Genomic DNA, 17,572 nt, shown 5'->3' with positions numbered 1-17,572 from the left:
TCCTCACCCCCTTTTCTTTACACTTTTAGTCATTTCCACATGTACTCTTAGGTTTTTTCTCTCCAACCAAAGAGACTTAAGTGGGAATCCTCCACTACAGACCTGCTGCAAACACCCACACCTGCCCCTTCTTGAAAAGTGGTTCAGTGAAGAAGAAACACACCTGTGCCTCACCAATTTTGTTTTTCATCTATCTAATCTATCTGCCTATCTATATACATTCTCTGTTCTCTTTAGCTATTAAACAATGCCAGAAAAACATTCTTTAAAGCTGTGGTCCTTAATCTGACAGTTCAAACCAAGGTCTGGTTCCCACTCCCAGATATTCTGATTTAATTGGTCTAGACTATGGCTTAGGCATTGGGATTTTTAAAGCTCCTAAGTGATTCCAGTGCAGCCAAGTTTAGAACTACTGCTGTAAAGCAAAGAAATCTTTCCATTCTCCTGCTCTAAAATCTCCAATGGTTGTCTAACTTCTACCTACTTTGCACTCCACTTTGCAACTTACAAAGTGCTTTCAAGTGTGTTTTGCCCTCACAACACACATATGAAGTAAGACCTTTAACTGGGGCAGTTCTGTAAAACCCTATTCCATGGTCAAAAGGCCCTATGGGGAAGCTGAAGTTCCTTCTGCACGTATTTCAGTCAAGTCTCTCCATACTCCTCTCTCCCATTCCATCTCCTCCAAACCCAGCTTGGAGCATTTTCTGCAGTTTCAACAGTATGAGAGTCTTACATAATGGTAATTACTAGCTACCAATGGAGAGTGGCTGTGGCATGCTTGTTATTATGATGCCATAACAATAGGGAAATCTGAGACAATTGAAAACCAACCGTGCAGTATGAGTAGCCTCTCATTCTGCAGAGGCACCCAAATGAAATAATCTGACTTGCTAATGCACTGTCTCATCCAAAGGGTAATGCAAGTTTTTTGCACAGGCTGAAAAGTCCATGTTTTCGACCATACTGCAGGTTTCTGCAGCAACACCTTCAGCTTTATACTTCATCTCACTTCTCAGTGACCAAATACTTATCAGATGGTATTAGTTTCCTACTGTTGCTGAAACAAACTACAACAAACTTAGCAGATTAAAAACAACACAAACTCATTCTCTTACAGTTCTGGAGGTCAGAAGTCTAAAATGGGTCTGCAGAGCTGGTTCCTCCTGGAGGCTCTAGGAGAGAATGTATTTACTTGCCTTTTCTAGCTTCCAGAAGCTGCCTTCATTCCTGGGCTCACGGCTCCTTCCTCCATTTTCTTTCCTTCCTGAGCTCCACTTCCATCTTTGACTCTCTCTCTCTCTGACCCTGAGCGCCTGTCTCCCTCTTACAAAGACCCTCAGATTACATTGGGCTCACCTGGATAACTGAGGCTACTCTCCCTACCTCAAGATCCTTAATTTAAGCTCACTTGGAAAATCTCTTTTCCCACTTTAGGCAACATATTCACAGGTACTAGGGGTTAGTACATCTATGGGGCCACTATTCAGTCTGTCTTACCAGGTAAATGGCCAAACAAAAAATATTTTGAAATTTCCTGATGAAGCTTGGGTGCTCCCTTCAGAACATGGTCCTGCTAATTTCATAAAATGTGACTACCCATATCTTTTCCATTTGGCTGGAATTTCACCCTAAGTCCCACATTCTTGAGCAATTCTCTGTCCATGACTGAATAAACGAACTAATTCCTTTTCCTGTGTTGGTGGTTTCTCAAAAGACATAAAGGTAAATAATCTACTACCTCTTTGACTATCCATAAACAGGAGGGAGAAAACATTCTACATCATAAATGATCAAATTATGTGACATCTTATGCTATTGCCCTGGCTGAGCAGAAGCAGCAGCAAGTGGGCAGCAAACTGAAGCCAGGGGCAGACCCAAGAAGAGGCATGCTACATATTTCAAGGAACAGGTAGCTGAGCCCTGGGGCACTGCCAAGAATGTGCACAGGAATCCTCCAATATTGGCCTGTTGTTAAAACACACACACACCTGCTCCTTCCTGAAGAGTAGTTCAGCAAGGCAGGAACACATGTGTGCCTCATCCTCCAGACACAGGGACACTAGAACATGTGCATCTCATTTTCAAGGATCCATCGCAAACAAAGCCTCTTCATAGTACAGTACTAGCAGGCATCACAGTCTCCCCTTCCCCTTACATCGGCACTCTGAAGTCTTCCATAAAAACTGTCAGCACTGAGGACCCCTCAAGCCTTCTGATCTGTGAAAAGCAGCTTTAGGTACTGCAGTGGTACTATCGTTTAGCAAACCTTGAGTTTTTTCCAAGGTTGTTGCTGCTATTGCATCCCTCTGAACCCATGTCTTAAAATGTAGCCTTCAATAATGACTGCTTAGTAGACACAATTTCTAAAGACATAATACGAGCAATACTACACAGACTTTCATCAAAGTCCAACATTATCTCTGATGTTGATTCCAAGGGATGGTTTTAGAGAAAGTCCAATAATTTTTTTCCAAGACATTTTCCTTTCACTTGAGTGCACACTGAATACCTTTGATATATTAATGATGCGTTATGTATTTATTACTGATATATAAATCTAATACCTTCTTGAATTTTCTTGACAAGTTCAAATTTATTGAAAGCCTATGAAATAAAGTTCTTCTACCCTTTCAAATGCCACATGTCTAGTATGTGTGACATCATCTTTTCATTGGATCCAGGAAGGTTCTGAGTATTATTAAGACATTTCAGGGCAAAGATTAGCTTGGAGTCAGTGAACAAGATGTTTCCTCCAAAAATCTTGGGGTCTGGATAGGTTTTAGGGCCTGGAATTTTTCCCTGCATTAAGGACCAGTCATGATCAACAGTTTTAGTGTTTCCCTTAAATCAGAGCTTTCTTTAATGAACAGCCACTGTTGCACGTTACCTGCTGTAAGAGACATGAGAATAAAATTGATCCCTGTTCTCAACAAGCCTGTAATCTAGCAAAGGAAATTAAACCAAGAGTCAAGAAACCGTGGAACAGAATGAGACCTGGATGGCTTGTACAGATTAGTGTGAAACCCAGATACATTCCAAAGTAATTTGGGTAGAGAATAAAAATGTATTTACAAAGCCCCCGTGAGGGACTGGGGAAAAAGTGCAAAAATAGTAAACTTCCCCACCTTGGGGTTTATTGATATTCTCACAAACATTGGGGACTACCAATTTAGAAGGTCGAGCCCTTGATCTTGGGGCCTGCCCTACGAAGCTTGTACTGCAAAGGAGAGGCTAAGCCTACTTTTAATTGTGCCTAAGAGTTTCCCCTCAGATGTGGCCTCTTTCTCTAAGCTGACTCGGCAGGTAAACTCACTGCCCTCTCCCCTACGTGGGGCATGACTCTCAGGGGTGTAAATCTCCATGGCAATGTGGGACATGACTCCTGGGGATGAGCCTGGACCCAGCATCATGGGATTGAGAAAATCTTCTTGACCAAAAGGGGGAAGAGAAATGAAACAAAACAAAGTTTCAGTGGCTGAGAGATTTCAAATGGAGTCGAGAGGTCATTATGGAGATTATTCTTATGCATTATATAGATACTCCTTTGTAGTTTTTCATGTATTGGAATAGCTAGAATGAAATACCTGAAACTAGTGAACTGCAACCCAGTAGCCTTGATTCTTTAAGACGATTGTATAGCTATGTAGCTTACACAGTGTTATGGACAGATGAGCAGAAAAATGGGAACAAAAATTAAATGAATAATATGGGGGATGGGATGTTTTGGGTGTTCTTTCCTTGTATTTTTATTCATATTTTTTTATTTTTTTGGAGTAATGAAAATGTTCAGAAATTGATTTTGGTGATGAATGCACAACTATATGATAGGACTGTGAACAACACTGCACACTGGGTATGTCTGTAGTGTATGTGACTGTATCTCAATAAAACTAAGTTGAAAAAAATATTTAAAAAAAAAGAAAACTTCAAATCTCTCAGCCTCAGGCTTCTCTATATCTGATTATAAAGAACCAATCTGGACATGTCTTTTCAAAGTCAAAACTCATGTGGTCAAATGAAGATTCTAGAGAGCATTTTCTGCTTTCCATGTGTATGTATAGATTGTGCTAAAGGCCTACAGTTAATAGAAGAAAGTCTTTCTTTGAAAGAGTCTATCAACATTGTCTAAAAAAATCAATTTTCTAAGATATTTAGTAATAAATTATCATTCTGGTTTGTTCAACATTTTTGATGTAATCTCAGCGGCTCCTAAATTACTATTTTTCTTATCTCTCTGGATACATTTTTATTTATCTGTGACATATGTAGAGTCCCACTCTAGCTGGAAATACTTTAGAAACATGAACAATATGGCAAAAGAGAATCAAGAAATCTCTCTACTACATTCTGTGTTTATGGACTGGAAGACTAAACATTAAGATATCAATTCTATCCAAAGTAATTTACAGATTCAACGCAATCCAAATCAAAATTCCAACAGACTTCTTCTCAGAAACGGAAAAGCCAATCATCAAATTCATTTGGAAGGGTAAAGGGCCCTGAATAGCCAAACCATCTTGGAAAAGAAGAACAAAGTTGAAGGACTCTACAGAGCTACAGTAATCAAAACAATGTGGTACTGGCACAAGGATAGACATATAAGTCAATGTAATTGAACTGAGAGGTCAGAAATAAAATGTCAAACCCATGGCCAACTGATTTTTGACAAGGGTGCCAAGTCCACTCAATAGGGGAAAAATAACCTCTGACAAGTGGTGCTGGGAGAACTGGACAGCCATAAGCAAAAGACTGGAGAAGGACCCCTGCCTTACATCATAGTCAAAAACTGACTCTAAATGGATGAAAGACCCAAATATAAGAACCAAAACTAAAAATTCCTAGAAGAAAACATAGGGAAGCATCTTCAGAACCTTGTATTAGGCCATGGTTTCTTAGATTTTACACCAAAAGCATAAGCAAAAAAGAAAAAATAGCTAAATGGGACTTCATCAGAATTTAAAACTTTAATGCATCAAAGGACTTTATCAAGAAAGTCATAAGACAATTTAATGAATGGCAGATAGTAATTGGAAACCATATATCTGACAATAGTTTCATTTCCAGAATATATAAAGAACTCCTACAATTCAAAATCAAAAAGACAAATAACTCAATTTAAAAGTGAGAAAAAGACTTAAATACACATTTCTCCAAAGAGGATATACAAATGGTCAATAAACACATAAAAAGATGCTCAAAGTCATTAGTCATGAGGGAAATGCAAATCAAAACTGTAATGGGTACTATTAAAAAAATTGAAAATAACAAGTGTTAGGATGTGGAGAAATAGAACATTCATATATTATTGGTGGAAATGTAAAATGGTACAGCTACTGTGGAAAAAAGTTTGGTAATTCCTCAGCAAGTTAAGCATAGAATTACCATATGACCCGGCAATCACACTTCTAGGTATATAACCACAAGCACTGAAAGCAGGGACTTCAACAGGTATTTGCACACTGATGTTCATAGGGGCATTATTCACAGTTGTCAAAAGATGGAAGGGCCCCAAGTGGCCATCAACTGATGAATGGATAAACAAAGCATGCTGTATACATACAATGGAATATTATTTCGTAGTAAAAAGGAATGAAGTTTGGAGGCATGACACAATGTGGATGAACCTTGAAGACATCATGTTGAGTGAAATAAGCCAGACACAAAAGGACAGATATTGTATGACCTCACTTATATGAAATAAGCAGAATATGTAAATTTATAAATTCGGAAACTAGAATACAGGTTACCAGGGACTGGGTTGGGGTAAGAAATGGGCAGCTAATGGTTAATTGGTACAAAGATTCTGTTTGGGGTGATGGAGCAACTTTGGCAATGAATGATGGAGACGAAAGCCCAACTCTGTGAATGTAATTAACACCAATGAATCGTATATTTAAAAACAGATAGAATGGGAGATTTTAGGCTGTATGTGAGTTACTAGAAGAGAAAAAAAACATTGAACTTTACAAGACAGTGAACCCTAATGTAAACTGTGGGCTATAGTTAATAATATAATTATAATACTATCATGTCATCAACTGAATAAAGGTACCACACTAATGCAAAATGCCAACAATAGGGAAAACTGTGTGTGAGAGGAGGGTGTATGGGAACTCTGTACTTAATGATTTTTCTGAAAACTTACAATTCTTCAATAAAAAAATTATTATGAAGAGAAAAAAATCTTCCTACTGTGACTTTTGAAGATTATTACACTTTGGTGTGCATAACAGAGGGGCCTCAGGGGATTTGAGGGACCTGTCTATAATCCATACAAAGCTTTTAGCACACTTCCTGCTAGAAGCTCGTCCTCCCTGCCCCCAGGCTGCAGTGAAGGGCAGGGTCCTTCATCTCCCCCATTTCTACAGGTTACACAACTGTGGGTATGTAGCAGCACCCTTGGTCATGGCAAAGTCTAGATGTTTCTCCACCCAGGGAAAAGCTCTGGCACTAACCCAGAGGCCACTTGCCCTGCAGGGAGGGAAGTGGGAGTCTGGGTGAGCAGGAAAAATGAGGTCAGCTTTCAGAGCAGTCAACCATCTCTGACACGTTGGCTAGACTGTGAACTACAGAATATTTACTGCAGAGAGATGTCCACAGCAGGAGACACGCAGTCTGGCCAGACCCAGAGCCCCTGTCCCAGGGCATCAGGGTGACAAGTCATGACACAGTGGGCACTGACTCACAGCCAGGCACCAAATCTCTTTATCCCGGAGAGATTGCCTCTGGTCCCTTTAACTATCATTCAGGGGGATCACAAGGGTTGGCCTGTTCTGGATGTGGAAAGGAGCAATAAGATTTACCCAGGACAATCTTGACATGGTAGCTTGCATGAATCATCTTTGTATCTTGCTTTAAGCTACAAATCCTTCCTCAACCCACCCGTACCCGACAGGCTGGACTGCAATTCCTCCTGCGTGCCCTCAAAGCAGCCCATGTGTCTCTCTACCTTCCCACTCACCTCCCTGTCCTATAATGGTAAGTTCACCTGCCTCCTCCCCCACTGTGAGGACCACAATTCAGGAACCTTCCAACAGGTGCAGCAGCCCTCACCCAGCACCTAGCACAGTGCCTGGCACTTGGCTGGAGCATAATAAATATTTGTTATTCTACAGAAAATTCTCATTCTTCTGAAAGGGGTGGAGGGAGAGACGCAGCAGAAAAAATTGCACCAATAAAGGAAATAAAAGACCAATAATCCCTAATGTTCCTTTTAAGTAGCATTTTCTGTTTTTCCTCCTCTCATACAAACTTTTCATCACACCAAATAGTTTACATAAAAGCAACAGTTTCAAATTCTTCTGTTTCCTCACTCATCTGAGCTGGAGCAGCCACTGAGTCTTCTAATGAACACCTGATATATGCTGCAAGTGCTTGGGCCATTGAGGATGAAATGTGAATTCTTATGTAACACAAGTATGTGGCTAGCACAACCCAGAGATACGCTGAAAACATAATCTGGATAAAAGGATGTCACCAGAGCATTTTATTTATAGTAGCAAAAAAGCAGGGAAAAATCTAAACTCTAATAACTGAAGTTTGGTTATATAAATTTAGACCTATTCATATAACGGAATATTATGCTACCATTAATGATCATATTTTAGAAATATATTTATAAGGATACGGGAAAATGCACCTGATACATTAAATAAAAAAATGTTCCCAGAATTGGACATAGTCACAATTTTACAAACTGCGTATGTATACAATATTGGGAAGAAATAAAATCAAACATTACATAGTTTATCCTGGGTAATGTTGATTTCTAGAGTCTTATTTAAAATTTTTCATGTTTTTTTTACAGTAAACATGGCTTATTTTTATAATTTTTGAAATAGTATATTTATAAATTGCAGGGGAAAAAAGTATGTCATTCAATGATAAAAAGACGCCTCATTCTGTTCCTGCCATAGATGGTTACTTTCAAACTTCAGATTTTGGAGCCTACCAGGGTCCCACTGGGTTTTCATTATATTTATACATACAACCCAGAAAATTCCAGCCATGCTTCTGCAAATCAAAATAGTAGTACTTTTCTTTGATGTGCCAGGCTCTGAAAAGTAACCATATCTGGAGACAATGTTGGCAGGGAGACTGCTATGGGGTAAACTGGGAAAGTTGGAAGCAGCTGTAATGTAGGGTAACAACCCATTCCCCTGGGTGAAGGAGAGCTGGTTCTGGTGCTGTCACTGGCTGTGTGGCCACAGGTCATTTCATTTCTCTAAGCATAGTATTCCCCATCTGTAAAAGGAAGCTCTAACATCTGCCTTGCCTACTTCACAGGCCTATTACAGAGGTGAATAAAACAATGTGTATGCTATGTTGTGTGAACTACAAAGCATCCTGTAAATGCAAAGTCTGACAATCCACGAAGGCTAACTTCTTAGGATAATGATCAATACTCCCCACTTTCTTTCAAGATCACAAGAGACACAACCCTCGTAAGCACTCTAGGAAAATCATCAAGACTTATCAGCCACATTTAACTCATTTTATGTTTCCCTATACCTTTGCCCCACGTAGCAAAGACTATGCTTTGTGTTTGCTCAACTGTATCTTTTCTCCTGGGCACAAGGATAGAGTGGACTTCCCAGCTTCCCTTGCAGGAAGGTGGGTCAGAAGACTGGGTTCTTGCCATCGGAATATGGATGAAAGTGACGCTTGCCCCTTCCAGGTCGAGCTTCAGCCCCCCACCCCCACCCCAACCTGTGAGATCCTCCACATGTTCTCTCTTCTCTCATTTCCCGCCTGGTTGCATTAGATGTGGAAAAGGACTCTGAGACCCCTGGGATATGGGGACGCCATTAGACGGAAAGAACTTAAGTCCCTACATCACCATAGAAAGTTGCCCACCAAATGCCTGGCATAACTGGGACATGAGTAAGAAATAACCTGAGGTTTTAGGATCACTTTTTACATCAATTATCCTCCTTAACTAACACACAGTCCCACAATATCCTTTGCTTCAAAAATCTCTCATCCATTTGTCTAAAATCTCTGTTAGCCACAACAACAAACAGAAAATAATAACCAAGGCCTTGATCCCTTATTGCATGCCAGACACTGGGCTATGTCTTGCATACACTATCTTACTCAATCCACACTACTATTTTATCCACTTGTAAATGAGGGATATGGGCCTGAGAGAGGACAAGTCCCTTGTATAACGTCACACTGGTAATAAGTGGACAAGGCAGGGCTTGCACTCCAGTCCATGTGTCCCCAGAGCCCACATTCCTAGTCACTACACCATGCAGTAAACCTGATGGTTGGAAAGCCCTTTGCATTGCCTGGATCAGCAGGGTCTCCCAGGAAGGGGATCCTGAATGACCAGAGAGAGGGCAGGAAGGAAAGCTTGAGAGGATACAACAGGCACACTCTCAAAGCAAGCAGGCTTGGCTGGAGCACCTTAATGAGAGCTCGGGGGCCACAGGGAGGCATCAGACTCTTAGCTGGGGAGTTCCCCGGGGAAGGAAGAGTAGAGAAAGAAGTGCTGCCCACTCCACTGCTTTGACTCTAGCCAACCCTGTCTTCCTTGCTCATGGAGGTACTTACCTGATAGGGGTACAGGGTGACCCCATTGGTTCTCGACAGGGACCAGGTGCCGTCAAGGTACTGGTGAGCCTGAATGGCCACTGAGTTGAGGATGTTCCCATTGCTGGGACTGGTGGCCATCTGGAGACTGACCTTGGCCTGGTGGGTTGGGGACCCACTCTTCTTCTCTGCTCCATTGCTGACCCCAAGGCTGTTGGGTTTGCTGCTATGCTTGTTGGTGACAAAGCCTGTGTAGTTGGAGGTGGCATAGGGGGCAGGCACAAAGGCCCAATCCCTGGGCTGCTGGAGCCCACCCACAGGCCGGGACCCCACCAGGGTGGGGATGTTGGAGATGGGTGGAGGTGAGCCAGGCGAGGCATCACAGTGCTCACTGCCAGCTGCCGCCTGCTCTAAGGTCAGCACCATCTGGATGGCCTCCTGCTTCAGCTGATTCAGGTGTGTGGCACAAATGTCACAGCGGTTATCCCGGTCATTCCATGCCTTCCGGATGGTATTGGGGACCTGGAGTTTGTCGTGAATCACAGCTGAGAAAGCAGGATCCTGGAGAACATATGAGCAGAAAAAAAAGAAGAAAAAAAAAAAGAAGTTATAGCTTAAGGTTGCTAAGTGGAATTCAGATGTCCACTTTTTGAGTTAACCCCATACGCATCTAAACAGTTTGATTGTTTCATTGAGATCCAACAGAAATAAGAAGCCAGACTGGCAGAAAAGACTCTACAGTTGACAAACATGTTTGACAAATTTAAGATTTTTATAGTGAAGAGTTTAGGGAATTTTAGAAAAGATTTCTAAGCATCCTCCTTTTCAGAGCAGTCCAATGAGGACATTTCAGATTCTCCTTGTGTACACTAAACAACTACAGACCCACCTGGGACCTCACAAAGTTTTCATTAAGAAGACACAAACATTTATCTAGACATGATGGGGAGTGACTACAGTCATTCTGGACCTACTCCATGGTGGCCCCTGGCTCCATGTTACTCATGAAAAGTTGGTTAACAGCTGGGTGGTTATTTGTGACCTGGAACAGGGACTCTGTCTTAAGAAAATCTTGGCCTTGTTAGCACCGTGTGCTGAGTGCCATTGAATAACAACAAATGAAACAGATTCTGCATTGGAGATCCAGCTCCAGCAACCCAGCAAACCCCTGTAGATTAAATGGTACCTCCTTAGCAAGCTGGTACCCCTTGGCAAGCTGGCTATGTCTGAATCCATGTATCTGATATCCTGATACCCTTAGTTTGCCAGGTCTGCGATGACAAATATCACATAATGGAGAGCTTAAACAACAGTAATTTGTCTCACAGTTTGGGAAGCTAGAAATCCAAAATCAAAGTATCAACAAGGCTATGCTTTCTCCAGTCTGTAGCATTCTGGTGATGGCATCCTCCGTTGCATGGCGCATACTCTCTCTCTCTCTCTCTCTCTCTCTGGCTTCTACTGACATCTGGCTTTCAAATTTCCTCTATAAGGACTCCAGTCCTATGGACTAAGGCCTACTCTCATTTGGTTTGGGCCACACCTTAACTAAGAACATTGTCAAAGGTCCTATTTATAAATGGGTTCATAATCACAAGATGGGGGGACATGATTCAATCCACCACACTGGCCAATTTAAGGAAAAATATCTCCCTGGCAAACACTTCAGTATCCCTGGTAAACCCAAGATACTTTTTCCCACAAACTTCATTTAAAACTACTGTTAAAAAAGAATCTTTAGCTCAGATGCCCATATTTAAAAGAAATCAGAAAATGAATTTAATAAGGCCGATTTCTCTCATTTACTCTGCTTTGCTTTTTATAGGAAAGCATAACTGCACCAAGAATAAAGCACAAGGAGTGTTAATTAGATATTAAAATATTTGGGCTCTAGTTCCAGTTCTGCTACTAATTAGCTTGTGACCTTGGACAATTTACTTAATCTCACTAAACCTCTCATTTGTAACACAAGGCCATGGCTGATCTGAGCTATAAAGTTTCTCCTGCTTTATGACTCTCTTTGTGAAAATTAGGGGCAGGAGAGTACAGTAAATGCAAATATGGACAGAACTATCAGGCCATTTTTGGGGCCTGGTTGAACTTTTGAGGTTCAACAACTGCTGCAAATAATTTATGAAGTTGATCTCAAGGCTTATTTTCCTCTGGGACATTAGGAGAAAATCTGCCATTCTGAAATTTGTTGTCAGCTTATATGGGGCAGAAGCCCCATCAGGGATGAATGGGGTGTGATGGCCTGTGGCTAAGGGGAGGTTTGTGGGAGCCAGAGTGGGCAGGAAAATCATCAGGGGAGGGCTGTTCTTAATTACGATCCATCTTGATTATGGGCTCCAGCATTTTGTTTACCCTGTTTAACTATCATGAACAGCTCCTCAGCACGCACTGATTAATTGATTAATAGATCAAGAGGCCTCTTTACACAGCAGCAGCAAGCAGTGGCTTAGGAGGGAGAAACTCAAGATGATCACATAAAATGATGGGAAACAACAGGAGGTCAAGGTGGATCAAGTTTCAAGTGGACAAAGTGATGCAAACCATGTGAGACCTACCTTGGGGCATCCTTTTCAAGGAAGCTGCTTTGTTCACAGGGTCTCTAATCACAGATCAGTGCATGCTAGACCCCAAAAGGCCCCGTAGGAACCACTGTATAGCAGACTGTCACCTCAGTCTACAGATAAGATCCAAAAGGGTTTAAAAATTGGACTATATCCAGTCTTCCTGACCACTAAGTCCATGATTTTCCACTTCAAGAGCAAGAGAGACTATCCATTGATGGACTCATCATTTTTGCACAGATACATGAGGTTTTCACCTAGGAAAGTTCATTTATTCAATAGGAATTTATTTGGACCCCCATCTCTGCCAAGAAATAGTATCTTGCTTTTTCATGTAGCATTATATAACGAGAATTTCCCTTAGCAGTAAATGCATTTTAAAATGTGATTTTTTAATGATCACAGAGTATTCTTTATTTAGTTGTTCTACAATTCATTTATTTATTCCCACCTTCTACTACATAATTGGAGACAGTGTGAGAAACCAAGAAACTGGCATTCAAAAGTAATCCACAACCCACAGCTTATGCTTTCAAGTCACCAAGCTACTTGGCTTCAAGAAGCCTCAAATTAATTGCTTATTTATAATATTTTTGTAAATCCAATCAAGTACCACAGTATGGAGGCAGATATAAGCCCTGTCCCATCCACACATTTCAGTTTATTTTGCAATTCTGGCCCTTCGGCTCTGGGTTCAAAACTAAAATCTATGTTTGTAGTTGGAGCTGAAGAGGTTCATCCATTCTATGGAAATCACACAGACTTCCATGGTTCTATGACTCCTTTTCTCTTTTCTTCTTGGTTTCTACTACTCTCTCTTGAAAAAGAATCCCCTTTATTCAGCCTATTGCTATTTGCTGCTCAGCTTCCAACATTTATTAAATATTTATGTTGGCCTCCAACATGCCAGGCACTGCACCAGGTTTGAGATGTGAGGATACACGCAAATAATTCCTCTCCTCTATGAGTTCATGGTCCAGGGGGGACTTGCTTGTTCCTAGACTACCCCATGTGCAACCCTCTGCTGCTGCCTCTAGTACAGCCTGTAGCAATTCACAGGACCGATCAACACACACTCAGGCACACAGGGCTCTATGTTCCCCTCCTGGTTCATGAGGCCTCAGCAAGGAGAACTCTGGCTCTCTGCTTCTCTCCTCCACTCAGACCTGTGCCCAGCCAAAGCAAGTCCTGCTGGAGAGCCCATGTGAGCCTAAAGAACCACCACGAGAGCCATGGCTGTGCCCACCACCAGTATGATGGATGTGACCACGGTGGCCAAGAAGTAGCGAACAGCCCTTTTTTGTCTCATTCGGAGGTAAGCTGAGATTGATTCTTTAATGATATGCTAATACTGACTGATGTCAAAGAGGTATTCCCTAAATTGAGCAACCCTTGATCTGCAATCCTATGTTAGTTCTTATCATCAAAAGTCCTCAGTAAGTCAGGAGATCCATCTTACGGAAACTAAAATCCCTTTCAAGTACTTGTGCACACATTATAAATATTTTAGTGCAGCTCAAAACTTCAAAGAGGAATGGTCAACAGACACAGCTTTTGGTAAGTGCTGAGTAAAGAGGATACTGCTTTCAAGGGAGAGAAGTAATAAACAGGAAGAAAGGAGAAAAGGAGTCCTCAAAACACTGCATGGCTCACACATAACTGCTTTCATGACACAGACACAAAAAGGACTGCAGTGGCCACAGGAGACAGACCACAGGAGCACCTTCTGGTTCAGACTGGCACCAAAAGAGATGTGGACCCAGAGAAGCAGTGAATTAAAGATCTGGTCCGGCATGCTCCTAGCTCATGGGCTTCAAAGACATATGTACTGTCTTCCTAATTCTCATCCTGATTCATCCTGTAACCTTAGGAAATAGGCAAATGGGAACACAGTAAACCCATACACAGGCTGAACTTCTATTGTTAAAGTCCTAATTTTTAGTTCAGTGCAATTTAAAATGTGCTATTGGCACTTGGTCAACATTTTCACCCTAAAATTTTAATTTTAAGAGTTTTGTACCCAAAATACTCTCAACCTTCAGGAAAGTATAAAAAATTATTTTTGCCCCATCTCTGTCATGAAGAAGAATCCAAGAAACACCTAGGAAACAAGTAAAGTTCCTCAGAAGGTATGTTGGAGTAGGCAAAGTTAATGTTCAGGCATCTAAATCAGCCCAATTCGCGACCGCTACAAAAGAACAAAGAAAGCGCCACGAAAATGGTCATCCAATCCCTCTACAGCTCTTCTATCCTAGCAGCATTTCAGGATAATGGGGTCTCCTGCCCATCCCCAAAGGGTCGCTCAGAGTCCAGTGACTCTCAGTAGGTTGACCCACATGTCCTCTGGTAGACTTACCTATGCGGTTATGACTCTCTCTTCCATCCCACTGATCTGACATTCATTCCTGCAATCGTGTCCACACCCATGGATTTAACAGCCATCCATATCCTGGTGACTTGGAATTCTCTGTCTCCATCTCTGCCTGACCTCTCTCCTGAATTCCAAGCCTTCTATACAAAAGCCCACCAGGCAGCATCACCTGAATATCCCAAATGCCCCTTGAACTGACAATTCAATATTAATTTTCTTTGTCCTTAAACCTACTCTCATTCCAGCAGTCACTATCTAAGTAAATAGTATCAATATCCCCTCAGGGGCCAAATCTAGAAAACTAAAACCTTGTCTGTCTCCTTATTTTCCTTCACATCTAATCACCAAATCTGGTAGATGCTACTTCCTAAAGCTCTCCAACTGCCCCTCTCCTTGACCACTGCCATGTGAATGCTTTTAGCATTTCTCACATCACCATGGTCTCCCTGACTCCAACCATGGCCTCACCCCTGGAAAAAAAAGCGATTTTACTAAAATGCTAATCTGAGCGTGTCAATACCCTACTTTCCTATACCTTCATTTGAAGAGTCATTTTGTTGTCTGTAATTTTTATGCCTAAAACTATTTATCTGTTAGACTTTAAGCACATTAAGGGCACATTGTCTTTTCATTTTTAATTCCCCAGCATCTAATATAGTACCTGCTACAGAGAAAGGGTTCAATAAATATTTGTAAAATGAATGAATGAATGAATGAATGAATGAAAGGAATCCAACCTAGACTATAACAGTCAAGTAACAAAGATGGTCTAGCTCCATCTTTTGTTTATTTGGTCTGAGTTAATCATCTATCATATAACTGTCATGAAACAAACTCTTCCAAATCTAAGGTTAATATAGTTTTCCAACCATATTTGTTCTACCTGGCTAAAGAGCATCATATGGGTCAACCATAGCCTGGATTCTCCTTTTACCTGACTCTTTCTTAAATTATTAGAACATTCTTTTGCCTCAGTACACTAAATCAAAATCTATTCATTTTTTTCCCTAAGTTCCTAAGAAAGTAATGTTTATATAGAAAATATTTTGTTTTATTTTTTGTTTGGTTGGTTGGATTTTTAAACCATCAGGCCAACTCATCATCATGGAGACAAGAGAAACCTACCAAAAGAAAAACTCCAGACTGGTATTAAACACTTGGTACAGCAAGTTTAGACCCACAGCAAGCAGGTAGCAGGGTTATTTTCCAGCAGCTTGTGACCAGCTTTTAATGCATGAGGTTGAGCTGGTATTGACAGCCAGAGAATCTGCACAACTCAAGCAAGAAAATAAGAACTACTGCCCAGACAAACAAAGCCATTTACTAATGCTTCTTATTACTCTCTGTTCCATTTCATCCTCTAATGAGTAGGTTGCTCAGCAATAAATGCTAATGCCACTTTTGAGGACAGGGTGATTTTCCATGTTATTTCAGCCAAAAGAATACTTGAGTGTGTTCCTCTAAAGCCTCTGGATCTGTGATGAAGGCAACAGCTGGAGTTAGCATCCAGCATGTGTTGCACAAATTCCTGTTGCTGTTTGCTTCTTGTTTATTATTCTAGAGGCCTCTAGTGACAAGCTCAACAATATTTAAGCTGTTCTTCAAAGGAAGTTTCATTTCATTTTGTTCCTACACCCTCTTCCTCCATAAATACTGCCTCAGGAGGCCCTGAATGGAGGAGTGCCCTGAGAATACAATGTTTTGTTCCCCACAGCTGGCAGCTTCCCAGAAGATCAATGGGATTTACCTTCACACTCCTCCTAATTCTTCCATTGCTCAGGTTTGCATTCCCACCCTCTGTCCACCCCTGCCATATGCCCCATCAGTGACCTTTCTTTCCTGGGAATTTCAATGTTCTTCATAGCAGTTCTATCCCCAAAGGTGTCAATATTAATAACCCCCCTCCTTGTTTGTTTGTTTGTTTTTTTAATGCAAACAGCATAGTTGAAAGTTCACAAAGGTGGGTCTGAACCAGCAATACAAACACTCTTATTCTCAATTAAACATTCAAATATTTGGACTCAAATATCTCTCCAAGAAGACATATTTTTTCCTCTCAGTGATTTCAGAAGAAAGATCAAGATAATTTGGCCAAATTTTAATTAGACATTGGTAGAGAGGAGAAATTTAGTATCTAAAATCTAATAATAATCCCAAAACGCTGGCCAGTAGACTTTTCTTCTTCAGGAAGATTTTGTTCCTCATTGCTTATTAGCACCTGACCTGTAGATCTCATTTTTCCACATTTGATGGAATGTGGAAGATCAAGAGGATGCCAAATGTCTTGATAACCCAGAATTTTTCTCATGTGAGACTCTCTACACACCCAGTTATCATGTTGAATCTACCCAGCAGGAATTTAATGGTGGCTAAACGTCAATATTCTTTATTTCTGTTTTCATAGCATTCCCAGGCCCCCAGACATGGCATATGACTGTGTCAGAGGGATACCAGGGAACAAATTGGACTGTTAGACAAAATACTGAGATTCCATTACCCTTTGTGGGAAAGAGTTCTCACCCTCACAGTTTCTGCCATTTTCACAAACACGAGGTATGAACTAAAGAAAGTCTCTGCAAGTTTCACTCTGATTGACAAAGAGGTTACAAGCTTGGCTCATCCTCCAAAGTTAGGTGGTTAGGAGAAGGAGAAAGATGGAAGTAATTTGTAAAATGATACAGCTGTGTTATACATTAGCGTTTGCTCTAGGTTTGACTTGAAACAGTAAATATAATCAAGACAGTGATAGCAACCAGGCCAGGCCAGCCCCATATGTGGCTTACAATCCTACATTATTAGCCTAAAACATCCCTATCAACCCCCTTCTTGCCTACCAGGCAGCATCTGAACCCAAAGTTTGTCAACAATATTATCCATCTGGAACAGCACCTCACCCCAAAATGATGATCGCATGTTGACATGCTCACAAATGTGGATCCTAGCATGCAGAAAAGAACGAATGTGAAGGCTTACTGGGTAATGAACCCACAGAGACAAAAAAAAAAAAAAAAAAAAAAAAAAAGCCAAAGGAAGAAATGTTAAATGTCAGACCAAAGTTGTTCTACATAAGAAACCAAATTAACCTGGA

General features: G+C 41.1%; 1 protein-coding gene across 5 annotated transcripts in view; it reads right to left on the bottom strand.

Annotated features, from left to right (window-relative positions):
* KIF26B (kinesin family member 26B) overlaps nt 1–17,572 on the bottom strand; it is a 534,059-nt gene that overhangs the window by 336,230 nt on the left and 180,257 nt on the right. For 4 of the 5 annotated variants that reach the window (XM_037822508.1, XM_037822516.1, XM_037822524.1 and 1 more), the window contains one exon: nt 9,562–10,101. In XM_037822508.1, coding sequence (XP_037678436.1) covers nt 9,562–10,101 — 540 coding nt within the window. The remainder of the gene's footprint in view (nt 1–9,561; nt 10,102–17,572) is intronic. The other variant, XM_037822521.1, reaches the window with a different exon arrangement.

This window comes from Choloepus didactylus, chromosome 2, assembly GCF_015220235.1.
Source record: "Choloepus didactylus isolate mChoDid1 chromosome 2, mChoDid1.pri, whole genome shotgun sequence".
Lineage (NCBI taxonomy): Eukaryota > Metazoa > Chordata > Mammalia > Pilosa > Megalonychidae > Choloepus > Choloepus didactylus.
Note: the sequence above shows the minus strand (reverse complement) of the source record. Positions and strands in the feature narration are given on the sequence as shown.